General features: G+C 34.1%; 1 protein-coding gene across 1 annotated transcript in view; it reads left to right on the forward strand.

The window, feature by feature from the left end:
* The window catches only part of ldd (lipid droplet defective), a 193,483-nt gene that overhangs the window by 118,056 nt on the left and 52,822 nt on the right, over positions 1-22,605 (forward strand). The window contains exons 16-28 of the mRNA XM_089644581.1: positions 846-994; positions 1,116-1,246; positions 2,789-2,980; positions 4,192-4,418; positions 4,949-5,190; positions 5,319-5,449; positions 6,298-6,486; positions 6,754-7,511; positions 8,807-9,056; positions 15,389-15,565; positions 15,751-16,013; positions 16,891-17,059; positions 21,822-21,988. Of these exons, the coding sequence (XP_089500707.1) occupies positions 846-994; positions 1,116-1,246; positions 2,789-2,980; positions 4,192-4,418; positions 4,949-5,190; positions 5,319-5,449; positions 6,298-6,486; positions 6,754-7,511; positions 8,807-9,056; positions 15,389-15,565; positions 15,751-16,013; positions 16,891-17,059; positions 21,822-21,988 (3,045 nt within the window). The remainder of the gene's footprint in view (positions 1-845; positions 995-1,115; positions 1,247-2,788; positions 2,981-4,191; positions 4,419-4,948; positions 5,191-5,318; positions 5,450-6,297; positions 6,487-6,753; positions 7,512-8,806; positions 9,057-15,388; positions 15,566-15,750; positions 16,014-16,890; positions 17,060-21,821; positions 21,989-22,605) is intronic.

Below are 22,605 nucleotides of genomic sequence, written 5' to 3' on the forward strand. Positions count from 1 at the left end.
ATCTAATTTGCTTAGAATTTCTCGTCCCGTGTCCGTGTATCTCGTTATTGTAATTTATTTTTCTTTTCAGTTCCTTAGACATCATCCCTATGTTAATTTTATGTATAAAAATAAGTACATTCAAATACACAGTTTGCTTCACCGTCAAAATATTCAGCTCCTTTAACATGTCTCTTATCCGTGTGTATATGTTGCGCTTAAGTATTATTCGCATTGCTTTATTTTGCAGTATTTGCATTTTTTTCATTTTCTCTTTATTGCAGAGAAAAAGAATACTTGAACAGTAATTAAAGTGTGGTGATATAATTGTATTGTATATTATCTGGCATGTTTCTTTATTTACTTTGTTTCTGATTCTACCAAGAAATGATATTTTTTTTGCAATTTTTTTTTGCAAGTTCAATTTTGAGTCTATAATAACACCTAGATATTTAATTTCTTCCACTTTTTTTATGATTTCTCCATTTATAGAAACCTTTGGTTCCTCATGCTTATTTGTTCTGCCTCTTTGCATGTATTTTGTCTTATTTACATTTAGTTTTAATTTATTTAGTTTGAGCCATTTTGACAATGTTTCTAAGTCACTATTTATCTTTTTGATTGCTTTCTCATAATTATCTTCTGCAATATAAATTAGTGCGTCGTCTGCAAACAGTCTTATTTTATTTTTATCAATATGTCTTATGACGTCAGTGATTAGAACCTCGTGGAGTTGTGTTAGGGCATGTCTATGTCTTCTGACGTCAGTGGTTGAAACCTTGTAGAGTTGCTTTAGGGCATGTCTATGTCTTCAGTGATTGGAACCTTGTGGAGTGTGATACGGGATTCATTGTATATATTTTCAGTGGAAGCCTATTCACCAGACTATTGGATCTATTTGACAACCGAGTGTTTGGCTTCAAAGAGAATCCTGATTGGCCTACAGTCAAAACCAAGGCTGATTCTGTCAACAGTATGCTTTACCTGCTGAACCAATTCTCCGAAATGCTATCAGGTAATTTATGGACATCTAATAATACATAAATATTATGATTGACTTTTGTGGCAAATGTTGTGAATGCTTCATTAGCCAACATTTCAAGCGTTTTCTTTCATTGCGAGTGATTTTGTTTCAGCGTTTATACTGCGTGATAAGTATTTTGAGATAGAAGAGCTACCAATCACATCGAGGAACTCTAGAATACTGGCCTTAAACTTTTCACCGCTGATTCGAGATGTGGCCACGTTCATTGCTTCAAAAAAGGATGTATGTATTCTAATTTAGTAATCTTTTTACATTTAATTTTACTTAGTTACATCACGCGTGCAAAAACAAAGGTCCCGTTCGAGAAAATGGACTTTGTTTTAAACCTCTCAATCTTCGAAAATAATAAATAAATGTTATATTTAAAATTTTTTTTAATTATTCTCTGAAAGTAAAGCCTACTTTGTAATATGACTCCTTAAACTGAAGTTTAATTACATGTTAAGCTATTTAGTGATGTTTTATATATGTAAAATGTATGTATTTTATTACATTAAAAAATACTTGGTTTTCACTTTGGCACAAATCATTATAAAAAAAACAACATTTTTTGCATCTCAAGTGCCATAAGTGTAAAGATTTATATACCGTACTATGGTTTAATATAGTTTCCATTTGATAAAATATTCTTCCACACAAAAGATAAGAAGATAGGGAAGACTTGTGTCACTTTTTTATTCATATATGAAGTTGCAGACTCTTGCAAAGAGATTGGAATACAATAATCATATAAAATTATCGGACAGCAATGCCATTCCCGCCATTCAAGTAGGACCAGCGTAACAGGTAGACTACCCTTCCCGCCATTCAACTAGGACCAGCGTAAAAGGTAGAACTACCCTTCCCGCCATTCAAGTAGGGCCAGCGTAAAAGGTAGAACTACCCTTCCCGCCATTCAAGTAGAGCCAGCGTAAAAGGTAGAACTACCCTTCCTGCCATTCAAATAGGACCAGCGTAAAAGGTAGAACTACCCTTCCCGCCATTCAAGTAGAGCCAGCGTAAAAGGTAGAACTACCCTTCCCACCATTCAAGTAGAGCCAGCGTAAAAGGTAGAACTACCCTTCCTCTCATTCAAATAGGACCAGCGTAAAAGGTAGAACTACCCTTCCCGCCATTCAAGTAGAGCCAGCGTAAAAGGTAGAACTACCCTTCCTGCCATTCAAATAGGATCAGCGTAAAAGGTAGAACTACCCTTCCCGCCATTCAAGTAGAGCCAGCGTAAAAGGTAGAACTACCCTTCTTGCCATTCAAATAGGACCAGCGTAAAAGGTAGAACTACCCTTCCCGCCATTCAAGTAGAGCCAGCGTAAAAGGTAGAACTACCCTTCCCGCCATTCAAGTAGGACCAGCGTAAAAGGTAGAACTACCCTTCCCGCCATTCAAATAGGACCAGCGTAAAAGGTAGAACTACCCTTCCCGCCATTCAAATAGGACCAGCGTAAAAGGTAGAACTACCCTTCCCGCCATTCAAGTAGGACCAGCGTAAAAGGTAGAACTACCCTTCCCGCCATTCAAATAGGACCAGCGTAAAAGGTAGAACTACCCTTCCCGCCATTCAAATAGGACCAGCGTAAAAGGTAGAACTACCCTTCCCGCCATTCAAGTAGGACCAGCGTAAAAGGTAGAACTACCCTTCCCGCCATTCAAGTAGGACCAGCGTAGAAGGTAGAACTAGCCTTTCCGACGGAAGTGTGTTAACATTCAATCAGGTAGGTTTCTCGTTTATTTAATTTGGTCACTAAAAATACTTTTTATTTATTTCAGATTTCATCACTTGCCTCTGTTTTCAATTCCACCCCGGCCTGGCCCTGTGACCCAGTGGGCATGGGGCCTGCACTGGGCCTAGGGCCTATGGCTGCAGAAGCCCTAAAGGCAGCGGAGGCCCTAATGTGCGCACCTACAGAAATGCAAACAGAGTGGGAGAAATTCACACACTTCCAGAAATTGCAGGCTATTGTAAGTTTTAAGTGTATTTTTAAAACATTTATAAAATTATTTATTAAGGCGATGCCATACATAGTAATGCAAAATCATGTGTTTTTGGTTTGAAAATTTGGTCACCTAGGAACGTTTCAGATGCTTTAATTAAATACTGCGAGTAGAATACATCTTGGCCTTTAAAATAATCGAGTATTTTTTAGATAAGTCTTTTTACAAGCCCAGAAAAAAATAATGTATAAGGCCTATGAAAACTGCAGTTCAAAATCTCCTACTTACAAACCCATTTTCGGTTATGATTTCATTGTATAATGTGGCAAATTAAGTTATTTATAAAATGATCGAAAAAAAATAAAATATTATGCCTGAACATCCACAAAATAAAATAAAAGGCACTTTTTGGCCATGTTTTTTTCTTGCATAAATCAAAACAGGCGGATGGTGGTAAGCGGGAATTTAAACCTTATCGCCATCTACGTAAGGGTTGTTATTGATAGCGGCTCAATTTAAAATATTACACGACGTAGTGCATCCCCTTAATAATTTTCTCAACCTTCAACGATAGTTTTAAGGTCCATCATCAGCTTTACAATCAACATTATAACGAGAAAAAAAATATTTACGACATTATTATGTTTTACTACATTATTTTTTTTATATTTTCCTTTTTACAACACAAAATGTTTCGCTAGGTTATTTTTTATAATTGCCTTTTTTACAACATCATAATGTTTAAATTTTTTTATCGTAACCTTTTTACAACATATAATGATTCGCTAGGTTATTTTTTATTTTTTCATAATTTTTCACCCAGTTATTTTTTATAAAAACCTTTTTACAACATCATAATGTTTCACTTGATTATTTTTTGTTATAACCTTTTTAACAACATCATAAGTATCACCAGGTTATTTTTTATCAAAACCTTTTTACAACATCATAATGTTTCGCTAGGTTATTTTCATAACAACATCATAATGTTTTGCTAAATTATTTTTTATCATTATCTTTTTACAATGTTTAAATGTTCTTATATTTGTAATATGTATCATAATTAACTAATTACACCATAAAACATCTCAATAATATTATGTACATTTTAACATGATATGGTGATCACTAATATGTCAAAAGATTTATTTTAACTCCAGTCTACCCTTTCTTTGATATATGATAAGAATGATAATAATTCTAATTTTTCATAACTTATTTATGGTTTTTTTTATAAGTCTACCAATGCAACCGTGGATCTTCCGTACAGCGAGCACATTTTCCTTAAAGCCGGCCGCAATTTTGTCAGCTTTGTCGAAAACCTTCAGGAATTAAGGACAACCGTGAATAATGTCTATGGTGATAAGAAGATATTTTCCATGAGTGAAGAATTCAGCATTCTATCTGCCTGGAAGGACGCTGTGAAAACCATAGAGGATAATAATCAGAATAACGCCATTGTAAAGTAAGTATAAATGATGTCTATATGAGCATTTAATCTTATTTTGATATATTTCTCATGTTCGCTGCTGATCAAACAACCCAACTTATTATTTGATTTAAAGTTGACATCCCGAGAATCGACGGTCAATATTATGTATGTCGATGATTTGATGACAATGTGGCAAATTAGATGGGGTTAAAACTGTAACTAAACTATATTATTTCATTTACTTTTCTACTTTGGCGATATTCTAGGTATTTTTTTTTACATTCACTCCACATATTAGACCCTGAGGAAAATTTTTTCTCTTGTTTATCTCATCTTTGGGGACCCTGTGTGAAGGGTCTTGATGAATAAATCAATCCCTCTGCGGTGCAAGGAGTCGAGAGATTCTGGCTGGCGATGTCAAAGGTTTTCTCTTTACTGGCCAGCCACGCAGTTGGTGCGCAAACACCTCATGAACCCCAACACCCCTGCAAAGTCACAAATATAGTGAACCACTAGCAGCATAAATAGTTTTCTTCCATACAAAACATTTATGGTCATTCCAGAAACATCCTTACCAACATGGATCAGTTAATGTCAATTGGCACTAAGAATGTAACATCTTCACCCGCCATTCTTTGGGAGACTGCCTTTGCTTGCGGCAAGATTGGTGACGGCAACAATACTATGTCTAAAGATGAGTGCAGAGCCATCTATTGGTCCGCTGTGAAATACACGGTGCGATATATAGCAGAAGCGGGACAACAACTCGTGAACGACTTAACCGAATATTTCTCAGAGATATCAGGTAATAATTTTATGATTCTCCTTTCTGTTTTCTCCCATTACACTTTGAACTTCATCACAGCTTTTGAACTGCTGTGATGAAGAGCTATATGAGTGTTGTGTAATGATATTATTTTCGCTTTGCTCTAGAACCCAATGCAAATGCTCTTCAGCTTATTGGCTTTACAAGAAAGACTGGCCCATATGTGATCTTCAGTAAACTGCCGCAGTTCATCAATGTCCTTTTGAACTCTTTCCTGGATCAAGGTTTCATGAAACAGGTTAGTGACACTATAATAACTTAAAATTTTTAATATTTATCTCATTTTACAGTATGGCCTGTATGAGTTGCAGTGGCTCAGTCTGTCAGTGCAAACAGAGAAACAATAGTGTGTGTTACTTTTACGACCAACAGATGACGCTGTTTTTCAAGAAAAGCTTGTTTTTATCCGTCACAGGTGACAGCTATATAATATAGCTATATAAAAACACATGCGTATTCAAATGCAACGTTGTGTCAAAATTTCAAAGCAATTGCTAAAGAAGTTTCGGAGATTTAAGATTTTAAACAAATGAACATTTACATTTTTATTTATATAGATTATGCACCAATATATCATGGAGAAAATTACAAATTTGAGGTACATGTAACTATAAAAGGTCGTGGAGGCAGTTTTACTATTTTGTGACTTGCGTCAAAAGATAGTTGCTAAACTCTCCGTAAGTGGCGTTAAAAATGTCGATAGTCAATGCAGAATCATTAAGCAGTTGAGTCGCTCCGAATATCTGTTGCACATTATAGAAGTGTTCACAGTAAGTATGTTCTATAAATAGAATAATTCTTCTCAGAGCTTTTCGCAAATTTTTAAATTGTTCTTAGGAACTGTCACAAATTTTAGACTTGTTTACATTATTTTGTCACACAATTTTGAATTGTTAACAGAATTTGTCACACATTTTAGAATATTGATCTATTTGGAGTTGTTCTCAGGATCCATCGGACATTTAAGAATTTTTCGGAGTGTCAGATCATGTTTTAGAATTATTGACAGAATCTGTTACACATTTTAGAGTTGTTCAAAGAATCTATCACAAATTGTTAAAATTCCATATAAATATTATATTTCAGGTAACACAAGCTACGGACCGCCGATTTTGGGACTGCGAACGCCTGGTGGACAGTCTGAAGATCCCGAGTTCACTCTCCGTGACGCGCCAGGAGATCCAGCTGATCAAGCCCTATGTCTGCCCCTCCCTCATTCACTGGGTGTCCGTGCCCACTGATGAGAATGTGTTGTTTGACCTGCTGGCTAAATCAGTGAGTTATCTTACCTAATCCTAAAATGACCTCATCCAAAACTTTTCAATTTTATCCCACTATGTGGCAAGTTTTGTCACTAAATAATACATGTTTTAGTAAAACTTGGATCATCGAGCGACAGTCGCGTATGGGGATAGCCGCCGATCGTGTTCTGTTTAATCTGGTTACCAAAATAAATAATATATTAAGATAATGAAAGTTATTTGTGATGCCTTTAATATGAATAGTGTTTGATTATAATTATGTATTTATATCTTTTTCCAGCAATTTATTTTCTTCAACAAGCCTGGATCCAATTACACCGCAAACTTTACGCACCTATTTGAAAGTTCGCTGAAGCTAAAAGATGTCATGGAAAATTTGGATCAAAACAAAACAAAAAATCAATACTTGCTTTGGGATAATGAATGGCTCGACAAATTCAAAAACATCGCATACACTCTGATATCAAAAAATGGCAAAAATATCTCAACAGCTGAAATACTTAATAGCACTTATATAAATGACGGTTTTAACGTTGTATATTTAAGTAAAATATCGCAAATTGTTTACGAGATATCGTTCAATTTAAACGAATTGAGAAACGCATCGAATCCTGAACTCCAAGACGCCGAAATCATAACTGATTTTAGGTTGTTTATGAAATTATTAAACAGAAAATCAAAAGAAATGATTGAAATATTTGTTTACGCTGTGACAGAAAAATTGAAGAATAGTCTTGATTATCAAACATTTGATTTGCTCGAAAGTTTAGATTCATTTTGCAAAGATGAATCTAAATGGAGTAAAGATGTTATGATTTTCCAAACAAATCCAAAAAATATCAAACAGTTTTGCAAGTCCAACTATCGGAAATACATTCAGTTGGTGGAGAAAAACATGGTTGAGAATAATAGAAAGAGTTTTAATGATGTTGTGAAGAATTTCTTTGATCGCTTGGTCACTATGGAGGCAGTGTATAAATCTGAAATGAATTTAACAAGTTGGAAGGATATTTTCATCCACCTGTTGAAATGGAATAGGTGAGATTATTTTTGTTTTTTTTTTTTGTTATCAAGCTTTGTACAGGCAAAAAGTTCAATGGATAACAAATTATTATAAGCAATAATTACTTGCTTGAAATATTGATACAAATTGAAAATATCTCCCGATTAAAAATAAATGCCGTCAACGAGAATTGAACCCGCACCTTCTGATTGCCGGTCTTTTTGCATCTGTTCCAAATGTGTTAATAACACTAGTTCCTCAGAACATCTTCTATCAGAACACTGATATAACAGACTCGGAAATCCCATCTATTTTATATGCTAGAATGATTGCAATTCTTATGTTATTGATAGATTCTCCATTTTAGCACAGTTGAGTTGAGATTTTTTTGAGGTAATTTGCAGCTCCAGGCCAGAGGTGTCCGCCAATTCAAAATTAGGGCAAAGTTGTGATTACAATGATGATGACTTACTATGATAACCTAACATAATACAGGATTTTCCAATAAGAGGTGTTATTTTGAATAGCTCGCTATTTCGGTAGATGTTACTTTTGAAGCCGTCATTTTTTGACATTTGACAAGTAGAAACTACGCCATTAATAAAAATGGAACGATACATGCTTCAACAACGCATTGAAATTATTAAAATTCACTTGAGTGAATCAAATGCAAATCATCTTTAGTGATGAGGCCCATTTCCACCTCGGTGGCTTCGTCAACAAGCAAAATTGTCGCATCTGGGGCTCGGAAAACCCAAGAGTTATTGTTGAAAAGCCTCTCTATCCTCAATGTGTGACTGTTTGGTGCGGTTTATGGTCCGGCGGAGTCATTAGACCTTACTTTTTCGAAAATGAGGCTGGAGCAACAGTTACGGCGAATGGATTGCGCTATCGAGAGATGATTAATGATTTTTTATGCCGGAATTGGAAACCATTGTTCTTTTACGATTGATTATCAAAATAATACCTCTTATTGGAAAACCCTGTATCATATTTATTTATTTTATTTATTTATTTATTTAACGCCCAGAGGGCTTTTACATGGTTGGTAGTATAATTTTAATTTGACAGATACTTTGAAACATAAAAAATAAGAATAAGATTACATTTGATAAAAGCTATGCAACAAGTCATACAAACACAAGAAACAAAAACAGAAAATTACAGCTATTTGTAGGTTTACATGATGTGTTTAGGAGTATTGTTGAAATAAATGTTTTAAATGTTCCACAAAACTTGCCAAGTTGGTATTGAATATGTCAACATCATCCAAGTAATGATTTCCCATGGTGTGAAGTCGTTGTCTTAATAAATATATTTCTTTTAACAGTCCACAACCAGCCGAACAATTAAAATACTCGCTTTCCTACACCCGAGAACTTGGTCTCCGAGGATTCCTCCACTACCAACAAAGCCGGGTTCAGTTCTTCTCCATAGTTCTGGACTTCATCAGCGGAGATGATTGGTGGAGTAGCCTCCGGAGCCAGCTCAAGGGAGACCATGCGCAGCTCATGATGGATCTCGTTGAAGCCAGTCCAGATATCTTGGATGATATTGTGACCAACATGGCAAAGCTAAAAGTAAGATATATGGAATGAATAATTGTTTTTTTTTTTTTTTTTTTTTTTTTTTTTTATTGAATAAATAGTTAATACATAATATCAAAAAACAAGTCCTGCTAAGCCGATTGAATTGGCTTGTCAACAGGTGCTTAAAGTTAGTTTCAAATACATTTTTTAAAGTTATAATTTACATCTTACATCTACAGAATTAACAATTTTTTCATACAATATTTCATACATATTAAAATAAATATTTTTTTTCCGATAGCCAATTTTTCACCATATATTTAACCTTATTCATAGATTTACATTGCTTTATAGTGTCAGGTAATAAATTAAATATCTTCGGTATGTTGTATTCAAACGTTCTCTGTCCGTATTTATTATTAAATTTCGGAACTATTAACCCGTCATTGCGCGTGAATCTAGTACTGTATTTATGTTCTAATTTTTCTTTATGCTGCGGGGTAAATATATACTGAATTATGATTTTTTGCCATAGTATAGCCTTAACAGGTAAAATTTTGGCACTCTGAAACAGCAACGGTGTATTATGTCTCTGTTTAAAAATATTAGGGACGACTAGTAATTTTACAATTGCGTTTTGTACAACTTGGACTTGTTTCAGATTGGTTGTACTAGTATTTCCCCATATGGTTAATCCATATCTTATAATAGATTCTGCCATTGACATATAAATTATTTTAAGTGTTTCAATTGATAGGAAAAAATTTAATGTGTACATTCTGCCAGCAATTGATCTGAGTCTTTTACAGGTTTTTTTAATATGTTTGTCCCATTTGAAAAAGCAATCTACTGTAACACCAAGATAGACATATTCTGTAACTAATTTTAAGCTTTCACATTTACAATTAGTCGGGATATTTTTATGGATGCAATTAAAACTATGAGAAATAATATTAGGATTGAATTGAAATCTGGCATTAGGTGATCTTATATGCATAACTTTGGTTTTGTTAGCATTTATTAATAGTCCTGCATCATGTGACCATTTACAAAGTTGATTAAAGTCAATTTGCATGAGTTCAATTGCAATTTTTAGATCTTTATGTGATATGACCAATGCCGTATCATCTGCAAATACAAAATGTTTAACAAAAGAGAAAAGTTTTTTCATTATAGTTACATAAATTATATATAGTGTAGGTCCCAATATGGAACCTTGTGGAACTCCTGCAGATACATTCTTTGTTTTACTAAAAGTATTATTTATTTTGGTACATATTTTTCTATTTCTAAGATAATCTTTAAATAAATTTAACACATTTCCTCTTATTCCAATTTTTTCTAAGGTTTCTAGCAGTTTTTTAGAGTTAATTGTGTCAAAAGCTTTAGAGTTATCGATAAATAACACAATAACATGTAATTTATTATTTAATTGATTATTTATGTAATTGGAAAAATCTTGCAGTAATTTTTCAGTATTTTTTTTTCTTTGAAAGCCATATTGATTTGGATCTATGATAGCGAATTTTTCTATGTAATTATTTAATTTATTTGATAAAAATTTTTCGAGAATTTTTTCTAACGCAGGTAGTATACTAATAGGCCTATAATTTCCCAGTTCAATGTGTTTTCCACCTTTAAATATTGGTCTAGTAATGCTACATTTAAATTCTTGTGGAATTTTTGCTTGCTTTATTATCGTATTGATTAAATGAGTAATTATTGGCCCAAGAGTTTTTATATTTCTTTTTAAATCAAACATTCTTATATTGTCAATACCTGTGCTTTTAGAGTTTTTCATTTTTTTAACAATGTTTTCAATATCAGTTATAGTAGCTCTTGGTATAAATAAACTGTGAGGCAGTTCTTCCAGTACAATATTAGTAGCTTTGTGATTGCATTTATGTAACATGTTGCTGATGCTATCCGAGAAGTAATTCACAAAATCATTTGACACAGAATCCTCAGTTCTATCTTTTAACATATATCGTGTTATTGTTTCATCACAATCGTTTTTGGGTTTACGTCCTAAAATATTATTTATCACATCCCAAGTTTTTTTTGTATCATTAAAACAGTTTTTAAATTTATTATTATAGTAGTTAGTTTTATCTTTATTTATAATTTTATTGACAAGGTTTCGTGATTTTTTGTATTCTGTTTCATATGTTTTGTTTGTTGGTGTACTTTTCCATTTTTTATATTGTTTATCCCTTTTATTTATTTGACATAATAATTCACTGCTTACCCATTCATTTATTGCATAAGGTCGTGTTTTCGGGTTTTGCACTATCGTTTTAGAACTACTCTTGTAAAATTTATTAAATAAAGATTTTATTTTTTCATATAATGAAATACAATCCTTATCCTCTATAAGTTTACTCCAGTTATAATCTCTGATATGTCTATCAATATCCTTTTGTGAGATGATTTGAATATACTTATTTGCAAAGTCTACCTGACGTTTATGACATTTTATATTAATAGCAGTGATAAAATGATCGGCAATATTATTTTCACAGACGCAAGCTGTTATTTTCTTGCCTCTAAATTTGACAAATATATGGTCAATACACGTGCGAGTAATTTGTCCATTTGATACAGCTTCTCTGGTTACTACATTGATGCATTTAGTTAAATAATGGTTAGTAAGTAAGTTTTCATACGAAGTTACAATATTATCTTGTTCATCAAGCAAATTAAGATTTATATCTCCAAGTAAGATAATATTTTCCTTACTATTAATTGTCTCAAGATATGATGATAATTCCGTCAGAAATGAAGATTTACTGAAATTAGGAGGTCTATAGATAGCTATTATATTGACTTTAGTTTTGTCCTGGAGTATGAGCTTTCCTGATATATTTTCAAAATGTATTGATTTTAATGTTTTTAGTCTAAATTCAAATTTGTTTCTTATATACAATATAATTCCTCCTCCTGACTTATCAGTCCTGCAGTAGTTATATGCATTATATCCAGGAATATTGTAAATACACATACTTTCAGTTTGAATAGATGTTTCACATAGCATCAGAATGTCAATATGCTTCAAACAATTAATTAAATATATATGCAATACATCCCAATATTTTTGTATAGATCTAATATTTAATTGAATACAAACAAGGTTATCAGACGAATTTATGTTTTGTTTTTTTATCCAATCTTCTAAATTATTTACTGTACTACTTTCTATTTCATTATCATTATCTATATAAGAAAAATTATTCTGCGCCATTTAATTCGTGATGGTAATTAATTGTTTTCTTGTTTTGTTTAACAGACATATTTTGAGTATAAATTGAAGAATTTAATGTTAAATATTTAACAAAATAAAAGTGATTGTATTTGAAGCTAATTGGTACAAGTAATTTTTGATAAAGGCTTAATAAATATAAAATAAACTGTATGTTCACATCTAGTGTTATTTCAGAATATTTTTCATATTTAAAAGCTGTTTTTATAATTATAAATGTGAAATATAGTACACAGTGAAAAAATGCATGTTTAAGTAAACAAAAAAATGTTTTTGAAGGTGACGTTATGATATTACTATTAAAAAAATAATGTAATATAATAATGTTATTTTTGTTAGTTAATTTGTGATTTTTTATAATTTTTATAACGATATTTATGTAATAAAATGTAATAACACTAAATCTATTTTGAGACAGGTTTAATCTTATTTCTAGTCAATATTCTATTTTTTCTTTTGCTAAAAAGCTCATTTTTTTATACACATTACATTTCGTTTTATCGTTTGCAGAATGCCTGATGTCAATATTCCAGTTCATTTTTTTATTTTTTTTATCACAATTTTTACATTTAGGTTCTTTATCTTTGTTAGCACAATCTTTGTAGGAATGATCACCAGCACAGTGTGTACACAATGGTTTGTCCTTTTCTTTATGAAGACACCTGACAGAAGTATGTCCAAAGCCCAGGCAGTGATAGCATTGCACTAGAGGATGGGCATCCTCTACTTGTATTCTCTGGTATCCCACATAGATTTTACCGGTATATACTAGCCTTCTTCTTATTTCAGTACTAACTTCTATTATGTAATTAGATGTGTTATTATATTTGTTTTTCAAGATCTTTTTTAATGTCATCTCAATTTCTGGTTTATCTATCATCACATCCTTGATATCTTCATTCTGTTCGATTATATCTTGTATTATATCATCCTTATTATAGTCATTAGCAATGCCCTTAAGTATTATAGTTGGTCTTTTCTTTTTAATTTCTGTAGCGCTGATGTCTTTGAACTCGTCTCCAATAGCTTTACTCATTTTTTCCGCATCGTACTTTGTCGAACATTTTATAAGTATTCTATTTTTAGATATCGCATTAACACCAATCACTTTTGCACCAATCTTACTTAAGTTAATTTTCTTCCTGATTTTATTTTGTATATTTTCTGAAGATTCGTCAGCATTGTTCGATGAAACTATTAATTTGTAATCACTTTCCAATGTTTTATTTTGGTTTTCAGCTACCTTGCCGTATCCAAATGTTGGTTCGACTATTTTTCCCTTTGCTTCAGATAACTGAAGAGTTAGATGTCCCATCCAGTTAAATATAGCACTTGTTTTTGTTGTAATTAAGTTAATTTGTTCTTTATTAAATTTATTCACTTTATCTTGAACACAATTCAATAAATCATCAATTGCCTCCTTCGCAGAATCCATGAATTGATGTGGATTCATATTTTTTTAAAGTAAAAAACACCGTTTTTTAATAAAAACCTTAATAGGTTCTAGATATTTAGGATAAACTTTAAATTTCGTTATGTTTCACTGTTTGTTAATTGTTTAATTCACTAAATTGTTGTGTCTTATTGTCCTTTTTTCACAAACAATGAAATAGAGCACAGATTCACTTTTTTAAAGTTTGAAAACACACAAACAACACACGATCGTGAAATCAATGTATTCTGCACTTTTTTACTGCTTAAATATAGCTTTATTTGCGTTTATTTCTTTAAATTAGTATGAGCAAGGATGAAACGTCAAGTCTGTAGGTAGATAAAATTATTGATGGTGTTTGTGATTCGGGGATCAATTTTAAAAGATTATTAGTTTAAAATTAATAAGTATCTCACAATAGATTTTTTTTTTGAGAGTGGTAAAAATGGGAAAAAAAACTCTTGCTTTTGGTTGCTAATTGAGTTCAACAGAATAAATTCGATTATTTTTCTCTTATTCCGCCTCACTCTTAATACGCAATATTTCACTTTCAAATAAATGGATTTAGCTTTATTAACCCTTGAGACGTTGTTGATTTGCACGGATCGAACCTTCTACAAGCTTCCATTTTTTCAAAGACAATAACATGCACTATTTCGTTCTCTTTCTGACATAAAAGAAATAACTAATTTTTAGATGAGAGGAAGAGAGATATATGCATTTTAATAATGTGCGGTCTTTCTGGGACAAATATGGTCTTAGGAGAGTATAATGCGCGCACGGCATTTGGGACTGTTTGGGTCTTGGAAGGTCCCAAGGGTTAATTCAAAGCATGATTTATTATGTCGGGGGAGACGGAAAAATACGCACTTTTAATTTTAATTTCGTTTATTAATTATCGTCACTTACGCGATATGTCAATTACCATGCAGCGCCGTTATAGTCGCAGCCGACGGCGACTATGTTCATATCAAGAGTTGGATTATATTCATAATTTCGTATTAGAGTTAAATCACAAACCAGTCCATACAAACCTAGCGTAGCCCACAAACTACTTGAAAACTGGGATATAACTCTAAAGGGGACACGAGCAGGCGTTATTAAAGGTTCCCCAACATTTATAGTAACTTTTAGTAATAATATAACTAAATTCAAGTATTAAGTCAAAGTAAACATTCCATATTTACCGTGAAGCGGAATTCGTAACCTTTACCTAAATTCGATTCACCCCAGTTTTCAGAACCTGCACACACTTCTTGTTAAATAAATATTAACTTTTTCAAGTATTTTCTGCCTCTCTTCTATATGTATAACTCTAAAATTATACATATTACAGAATTTCCACAACACATTACTTAAGGCCCTTTGTTTCTTGCTGATTTTCTCACCTCTAAAATTAATGATTTTTTTATCCACAAAATTTACACTAGCGATGTAATCAAATGCAAAGTTAACCATATTAAACTGTACCTCTTCTGTTTCCCTCCAATTTATCAATCTGTCAAAACCAACTCATTTGCTTTTGCAAGTCCACTTTAAAAATGTAACAAATTCAATTGCTAAGTCAAATCTTCAAGAAAATTCCTACCTCTATTTTCTTACTCTATTATTTTATTTGTATTTATTACAGTACTTACCTACACACATTTTTTATTAGACGTACTAACTAATAATTTTTGTCTCATATTCCAGATAGTCCGCCTCGTGAAAGACATAAAAACAAACAGCACAGAGTTGTTATGCGCCTTGAACATTTCTGAATACATTCCGGATAAAACAGGACTTCTCACTAAACTAAAGACATCCCTTTGTCAGTTCAACAAAACAGCTTTGTTCATGGAGATAACACCTTTTAGACTAGCGGGAATGGTAAGTCTGTTCGGTGGTTGTCCAATAATTTATATAGTGCAATTTTTGTGAAATTTTTTATAAAATATCAGGTTCTTCTGAGAAATAATATCGACTGTACCAATGATTGCAAAGGAACTGGTTCCAAGTTACCGGGACAGGAATATCGACCATCTCTAAATATAATGAGATTAATTTTTTTTCAGATTTACGAAGACAGCTTGGAAATCACCGAGGAAGTCAACACCACGTCTCTGAACACCAACATTGAGGACTTCCAGACCAAATTGAGGTCTCTCATTGAGACAGGGGTCAAGCGGGCTACTCTTCCCAGTTGGATTACTGCTGAACACCAGGAGAAGTTTTACTCCTTCGACCTGAGAATGTCCAAAGAATCCACTATCATTGACATTGCATTCCTTTTGTTGAACAATATCATTGACGCTTCAACGCTTTTCGTTAATTCCACGTAAGTTTTTGAATATTTTATTACGTTTCGAAATGAGACAAGATTCTCACTACTTTAAGCTAGTGGATCTATTGCACCCCAATCGAGAATGTTTTGAGCCTGAGGAAATGATGGAGAAGAAAGAGAATTGATCAAGAAGTTTGGGAAGTATCTGGCAATTATAATCTTGGTAATAAATGTATTTAGAGAATTTAGAGCATTTGGGATAACAATACTGGCAGATTAACAGACAACAAGCGTTTTTTTTTTCCACTAAACATCAACACTCCCAAACCTCAAACGAGATTACCTAAGGAAAAAGTAAGGCGGTACCTATTACTATTAATGAGCTAGACCCGATACTTCTCATTCCATACACCAAGAATTGTGTACAAATACTAATGATATTTAAATAAGAAAAAATTATGTTACACCTCAAAAAAGCGCTCCTGTCTGCATGATGTAAAGACAGTGGAACTATATCGCCACAGGTTCTCATGATCAGACATCTACTGTGAAAGGGTGTTCTGATCGTGTCCGTTGAGTTTCGTGAACATGTTCTCTGGTGCATCGGGGATCAATGTCAATAGCTCCATGAACGAGGCTCGATTGAAATTCCGGTATAACAGATTCAACATACCTACATTGTGTCGGTTTATCATGTATTTTGGGGCTTCAGCCCCGAGGTGGTTCCCAAATTCAATTGTTGAACTTGGTTGAGATTTGTACAGGGTAAGCAGCTAGTCAATATTAAATTATCTGCTCGCCCTATATAAGACGATCAGTTCTTTGGAAGCCAGATTTACTTGGGCTTCTATGGAGTCCCGATACCTGCGTCAGTCTGAGATACTTACTCCAAGCATTTCATGATGTGTATTTTGAATGGTTTTTGTTTTAGGTCTTCACCAATATCATCGGCCCTGACTCCGTGGGTAAAACAGGTGAACCTCCAACTCATCAAGGCCGATGAATACGCCAACTTTGTCTGCGAACTGCCTTTGCTGAACCTGGAAGAGATTCACAATGAACTGCTGGAAACCTTCCATTGGGATTTAGCACTTGGGGAGGTAAGGATGAAGAATACGTAGAGATGCAAATTTTGCCATTTTCACGAGAATTACAATAACACGAGTTGCAATTTTCGACCAAATATGTAATGCAAATTATCTCAATTTTGTAAAAATAATATTATTAATTCTAAATATTTATGGTTTTCGACAAGCTTGAATAGCCTTAAAATGGAACTTTATATTGCCGCGTACTGTCATTAATTTTCCATTTAAAAAAAAAGCATACTGCTACTTTTTTTGCTGAACAAATCCGAAATGTTAACATAAAATCATCACTTTTGTTGCAAAATACAACCCCTTTTCCTGAAAAATAACACCGCTTTCCCCAAAAAAATAACGCAAATTTCACCAAAAGATTACGTAGATTGAATACAGTTATCTGAAACATAACTGTAACGTATTGATGTTTACAGGTTATAGAATACTGGGCCCTTAATCTCCAGTATTCTATCAAGGATAGGGATCTGGTAATATCTCTATTAAAAGTCGTAGATTCTGATATACGGAGGTTGTTTTAATCGTAATATAATATACTGACAATTCAAGTAACAAGTAGCCTAAAGGCCGTCTAGCGAGAGAATGACTTCGCGCCAGCCGACGATGTCATACAAGGCCTGTAGTAGCGTTCGGTTATCTTCGGTAGAACCCGAAGCTACCCGAGCGCAAACACCAAACACTACACCTTCCCTCCTTCAATTCTGAAGCTACTTACAAACCAACATAAATATTTCACATATATATAAATCACAACATAGATATTCATTTTATATTATATTTGGTTTTAACAATGATTCTTAAAGATAGACAACTTAGAAATTTAAAATATTAAGCACCAAACACGATTAAATCATCAATTGAAGTTATTACATTTGCTAACAAATAATCCTAAGACTAATAACCGCGGTGCCTGGGTCAAGTTGCCCCGTTTCCTCTGGAAGATGTGGGTGTCTCGCGTCTTGGCCGCAATCTCCCCGACCATGGTCTCTGTTGCCGGGCCTGTGTCTGCTCCGACACCACCTCCTCTGCCGCCAACCTGAAATCAGGAGGAAAACCAGTGAATCCACGCAATAAGGTTGAAGTCTCTAACTCATGAGGCTCATTCCTCGAAATTTCAGACGCGAGATGCTGTGCACTATTGCCATCTTCCTTCCAGCTCACTGACATTTCCCTCATTTGGTCGACATGTCTCTTCCATGTCACATCTGTGTTCCCTATCTTAATAATATAAACTTTTTTACCTAGCTTCCTAGAGACTACTCCCTTAGCCCAAACTACTTTATTATCCTGACGATAATCTTTTGTTAAACACTTTTGTCCAACTTTAAAAACCCTGGTTTTAACCCCTTTGTAAAACTTAACCTGATCAGATTGAGCTTTAGAAATGTTAACGTTTGCTTGCTTGACTTTTTCCGAAAACTCATCACCATTTTTCACTGGAATTAAATTGTCGAAAGTAGAACGCAGCCTCCTTCCTAATAACAGTACCGCTGGTTCAATACCTGTCGAGCAATGCAAAGAATTTCTATAGTCCATTAAAAAATTTAATAACTTGACATTAAAATTTAGTGGGAATTTACCGTTTACTAACAGTTTCTTGAGGAACGTTTTCGAAGTTTTAACAGCGTTTTCCGCCAATCCGTTTGACTGGGGGTGTTTCACAGGAGAAGTCATAAGTTTAATATTGTTCTCCTTTAAGAACCCTCTAAATTCCTCACTTGTAAAAACTGAGCCATTGTCAGACACAATAAACTCAGGGTTGCCAAAATTTGAAAAAATTTTCCTCAATTCCAAAATCGTATGAGTTGAATCTGCCTTTTGTACTTCAATACAGTCCAACCATTTCGAGAATGAGTCACACACCACGAGGAACATCTTCCCCGCTAAAGGCCCACAGAAATCTACGTGTACCCTACTCCAAGCTTTACCTGGATTTGGCCAAACCGCCAATTGACTTTTTGGTGCTGACTGTTTTGACAACGCACAATCTGAACATGATTGAACGACTTCCTCCAAGTCTTTGTTCAGAGCTGTCCACCAAAAATATTCTCTAGCTATTCCCTTCATTTTAACAATACCAAAATGTGACCTGTGTAATGAATCTAACACTTGCTTTTGGAGAGAAAAAGGTATAACTATTCTGTGTTGCCAAAACAAACAATCTCCTACGATAGAAAGTTCGTTCCTTTTTAGCCAATATTTCCATATACTGCTGTCACGATTTACTCGTTTGGGCCAGCCCTGCCGCAAATACCTAAATACCAGCTGTAATTCGCTGTCCGCTGCGGTGGCTACCACAACTGCTTGAAAATTTACATGCTCACAATTTTCAATAAAACAGATTTTGTCCTTGATTGATGAAACCGAATTATTCATCACAGGAACTATCTTCAGATTAAAAATCTCCATAAAATCCCTACCCACTATCAATTCCGTGCCATTAACCACAACAGTAAATAATAAATTATTTTTAAGATTATTGTATTCTACGGTAAAACAGGCACTACCTACAATATTAAGTGGTTTGCCATCGTATCCTGATAAAGTACGCTTATCTGGTGACAATGTTACATTTCTAAAATAACGATTGAAAATAAAATCCGGCATGACCGACATGCTTGCCCCTGAATCAATCATAGCAGCACATTTCACTTCGTTAATTACCACATTAGCCCTAAACGGATTAATGTATGAAATACTATTATTCTGGGATTGTTCAAAAATCGGATTAACCTTGTGATTCCTACAAAATTTCTTCAAATGCCCTACCTTGTGACAATTAAAACATTTTGCGTTCTTGAATTTACAATATTTTTCTACATGATATTCACCGCAAATCGTACATTTTTTATTCCTCGGTTCGGGGCTCTTTGAACGAGATAACCTTGAAAAACCTTGAGTTTCTCCCAAACGCGACGAATGTCTCCCGGGCGAATTTGAACGATTCGAAATGGCGTTCACATCCGAATTCTCTGCGGAAAATTCAGATTTAATTTCCGGAACCAGATTGTCTAACGCTGAAATCCATCTTGTTAAATGTTAATTTAGTTCCCTCTAGAAAAATTTTCTCCTTAGCCCGGCCTGGTAAAATACCGATTGCAAAGGCATCCGCTAAGCTTTCTGGCAAGCGCGTTCCAAATTCGCAAAAAGAAGATAAACCCCTTAGACGGACCGCGAAATCTCTAACCGATTCCCCATGCGATTGCTTGGCTTGATAAAATTTTTCTCGTTCCTTGAATACCGATCGCGGTCTGGAACAATGTTTCTCAATTAATTCTATTAACTGATCGAATGCCACGTCTGTAACTTTAGCAGGGAAACATAAGTTGATCAAAAGAGTTAATGTCTCCGCTTCCAGAAGATTCAGCAAATAAGCGCGTTTCTGTGAAGCATCTAACTTAGTCGTTTTAATGTCATCACGAATTAGAAGGAACTGTTCTAACCTCAAGCGGAATAGACTCCAATCTCCATTAACGTGGGAGAACCTGGAAATTCCGCCCGATTCCATGATTGCAACGACAACAACACAAAAAAAAAAAAAAAAAACCCACCCGGCAACAATAACACCTTCCAGAAAACAAACAAGAAACAAGACAACCTGACTCCAGGAACCGGCGCCGATGCAGTCCAGCGCCCAGCCGCTTCCCGGAATTCCAAGTCTTCTTTTTCTGTGAAACTTGTCTGGTCTTTGTTACCCAGGGCCACCGATCTGGTCTTTGTTACCCAGGACCACGTGGTTATTTATTCTTCGCTGGATTCTTCGTCTGGTCTTTGTTACCCAGAACCACGAAATTATTGATTCTTCGCTGGATTCTTGGTCTGGTCTTTGTTACCCAGAGCCACGTTATTTACTTCCAATTGTCCTTATTATGCCCAGTTTATCTCCATTTATTGTCACCTTGACAATAAAATCCCGGAGATTTTTTTTCGCAAGTCACTGGTGTGAAATAATCCGACTTGCCGGCAATCCGAAAAACTGTTTCCGTATACTCCTTTTTAAGCTGCGCCACTGTAACGTATTGATGTTTACAGGTTATAGAATACTGGGCCCTTAATCTCCAGTATTCTATCAAGGATAGGGATCTGGTAATATCTCTATTAAAAGTCGTAGATTCTGATATACGGAGGTTGTTTTAATCGTAATATAATATACTGACAATTCAAGTAACAAGTAGCCTAAAGGCCGTCTAGCGAGAGAATGACTTCGCGCCAGCCGACGATGTCATACAAGGCCTGTAGTAGCGTTCGGTTATCTTCGGTAGAACCCGAAGCTACCCGAGCGCAAACACCAAACACTACAATAACCCATTCGATCAACTCATTTTTCCCAAATGTTTTACGCACACAAAATAAATATGTTATACGATACATTTGGTCTAACCGCAAATATGATGATCTTCTCGCATGTTGTATTATCAGATGTAAAGTCACAAGTACATATTTGCAAACTGATTAAATGTAAACTGTCGGTTTCCTGAAAATTAATAAATAAATAAATGTCGGAGGATGGTGCAAGGAATATTTTGGGTAGACGCAAACTGATATTATTTGTTTTTTTGGAATAACTTTATTAGTAATAGAAAAAATCAGAAAATGGGTTCGAACCCAGGACTCTTGTCTTGCCGGGGCAAGAGAGTCCTAGATGTGACCGTATCCTTTTCTGATTTTTCTGTTTCAGATTTTCGTTTAGAAATCGCTAATATTGTCTTCAATAATTTGATATTATTTGTTTCATTGATCCTATGTTGTTTTCTATTCTCAGGTTGTCTCGGGTAGGAACTACACCTGGACGGAGCTGAACAAGTCTCTGAACCAACTGTTGGACATTGCCCGCCACTACTCTCAAGACTCTCTTCGAGGGAAGCTAGATCGGGTGACGCACTGTCTCCTCAACTCCACTGATAGCCAGCCTATCAATAGGGCCGCCATGTGAGATACCATCAATCAGTCAATCCTGATACATACATATTACAGTAGAATTGTATCACCCTTGGAGGAATTATATATATTTCCTCCAGGGTCGCCCTACAGAGAGATTACCAATCAGAATTGAAAACTAAAATTAATTGAATTAAAATGCAAAGATTAGGTAATTAGAGCTAAGATTGTAAAAATAAAATACACAGACCTCTGAAAAACAGAAGACTCGCCTGACAACTGCTAACAACTACAATATATCACTTTATTTTTAATCCCATGACATAAAAATAACTTTAATTAAACAGAGAATTCGATAATGAATACATTGATATATAATATGTAAAATAAAGATCCACAGTATAAGAACAAAATAATTTTAACAATTGACATTGTTTTTTTTTTTTAATTTATGAATAATCACAGAAAAGGAACACTACTGCCATCTCTTAGAACTCGATAGAAACTGAATCAAGTTAACTAATAAACATTTTAGCTGTTTTGCGTTAATTTCAAAATAAAAAAGTCAATTAAATTTGCAAAACCATTTACCTAAATTTAGGCACCCTTCACTGAAAGGTTAAGTGACTTAAATTTGGGTACCCATTGGTTAAAAATGCAAAATTACC

Source organism: Hesperophylax consimilis, chromosome 21 (genome assembly GCF_061612785.1).
Source record: "Hesperophylax consimilis isolate HC1 chromosome 21, BYU_Hcon_1.0, whole genome shotgun sequence".
In the NCBI taxonomy this organism is placed as follows: domain Eukaryota; kingdom Metazoa; phylum Arthropoda; class Insecta; order Trichoptera; family Limnephilidae; genus Hesperophylax; species Hesperophylax consimilis.